The 1594-nt window shown below is 52.3% G+C and overlaps 1 protein-coding gene across 1 annotated transcript; it reads right to left on the bottom strand.

The window, feature by feature from the left end:
* Positions 1–589: 589 nt before the first annotated feature.
* LOC133792251 (uncharacterized) lies at positions 590–1368 on the bottom strand. The gene is made up of 2 exons (XM_062230159.1): positions 1287–1368; positions 590–1179 (listed from the first exon to the last, which is right to left on the bottom strand). Exons 1-2 carry the CDS (start codon positions 1366–1368, stop codon positions 590–592), a joined length of 672 nt encoding a protein of 223 aa, XP_062086143.1.
* Between the last annotated feature and the right edge of the window lie 226 nt (positions 1369–1594).

Raw genomic sequence — 1594 nt, 5'->3', positions numbered from 1 at the left:
GTTCAAATACAGGTCTAAGTGGTTGAGGGTATTCTTAAAATTAAAATCACAAACTTTCAAAAATGAGAGTTGGAGCCGATATATCACCCCCTAAAGGTGATATATCGCCTCCCCCATATTCCCGAGCCTCGTTCAATCATTCGTGCAAAGTTGACGTGTTTTCTATATCTTCCGTAGGCGATATATCGACCCCTATAGCGACGATATATCGGCATACATTGATATATCAAACACGTATTTGCACTTTTTCAGCATATTTTGAATTGAGTAAACAGCTTTGACTGAGTAAAAATACGATCCTAACAGCTGCTGGAAGGTTCTAGAGCTTCTAGATCTTTCTTTTAATTAAATTATTAATAAAAAATACTTAAATCCTTAATCAATATAATTATGACAAGTGTCATGCTCTTATTAATTCTATCTAAACCTTAGGTTATAATTAATAATATTTCTAGAACCAGCAATATTAATCAAACCTTATGTTATAATTAATATTCTTAAACTATAGGTTAAACTTATAAAATCCATAATTGTTGCTATGAGTTTCCAACTAAGTCCTGTTTTGAACCAAAATCCACGTAAACTATCACTACAAACTACTACTACTGCTACCACTACCGTTGCTGCTGTTGCCGCTGCCGCTGCCGCCGCTGCTGCCGCCGCCGCCGCTCCTACAACTGCTGTTGCCGCTGCTGCTGCTATCACTACAAACTACTACTACTGCACCTACTACTGCTGCTGCCGCTGCCGCCGCTGCCGCTGCCGCTGCCGCCGCTGCCGCTGCCGCCGCTGCCGCTGCCGCCGCTGCCGCTGCTGCTGCCGCCGCTGCCGGTGCCGCCGCCGCTGCCTCCGCTGCTGCCGCTGCCGCCGCCGCCACAGCCGCCGGTGCCGACGCTGCCGGTGCCGCCGCCGCTGCTTCTGCCATTACCGCTGCCTCTGCCGCCTCTGCTGCTGCCGTTGCCTCTGCCGCCGCCGCCGCTGTTGCCGCCGCCACTGCTGCCGCTGTCGCCGTTGCCGCCGCCGCCGCCGCTGTCGACGCTGCCGCTGCCGCCGCTGCAGCCACTGCCGCAGCCGCCGCCGCCGCCGCTGCTGCCTCTGCCGCCGCCGCCGCCGCTGCTGCCTCTGCCGCTGCCGCCGCCGCTGCTGCCGCTGCCGTTGCTACCGCCGCCGCCGCCGCTGCTGCTCCTGCTACTACTGCTGCTGCTACTACTACTACTACTACTACTGCTACTACTACTACATAAATGAGGCGCACAAGAGCCACTGGCACAAGATAGATTTCATGCCCGCCTGGAAGTGATTCGCTAAGTCGGGTTTTCCAGCGGCCGCCTTTTGTAGAATCGTCGATAACCTGGCTGCCACTATCATGTGTGTAAAGACTTACTGTATAGGCATACTGGAAACCGTTTGGCAAGTCAAGGGACCATGAAATCCGCTACTGCTGCTACTGCTACTGCTGCTACTGCTGCTACTACTGCTACTACTGCTACTGCTGCTACTGCTACTACTGCTACTACTGCTACTACTGCTACTACTACTACTACTACTACTACTACTACTACATCGCACCCGTGAGCCGAAGCTCAGCAAGAAA

This window comes from Humulus lupulus, chromosome 7 (assembly GCF_963169125.1).
Source record: "Humulus lupulus chromosome 7, drHumLupu1.1, whole genome shotgun sequence".
NCBI classification, from domain to species: Eukaryota; Viridiplantae; Streptophyta; class Magnoliopsida; order Rosales; family Cannabaceae; genus Humulus; species Humulus lupulus.
The sequence above is the reverse complement of the archived record's forward strand: the minus strand, read 5'-3'. Positions and strand labels throughout refer to the sequence as shown.

Bases quoted from the DNA above. Each gene is read 5' to 3' on its own strand.
- LOC133792251 (XM_062230159.1), bottom strand. From the start codon at position 1,368: ATGATAGTGGCAGCCAGGTTATCGACGATTCTACAAAAGGCGGCCGCT. The intron at 1,180-1,286 runs GCATGAAATCTA...TAGCAGGAGCAG, and splicing joins AGCGAATCACTTCCAGGCGG to CAGCGGCGGCGGCGGCGGTA.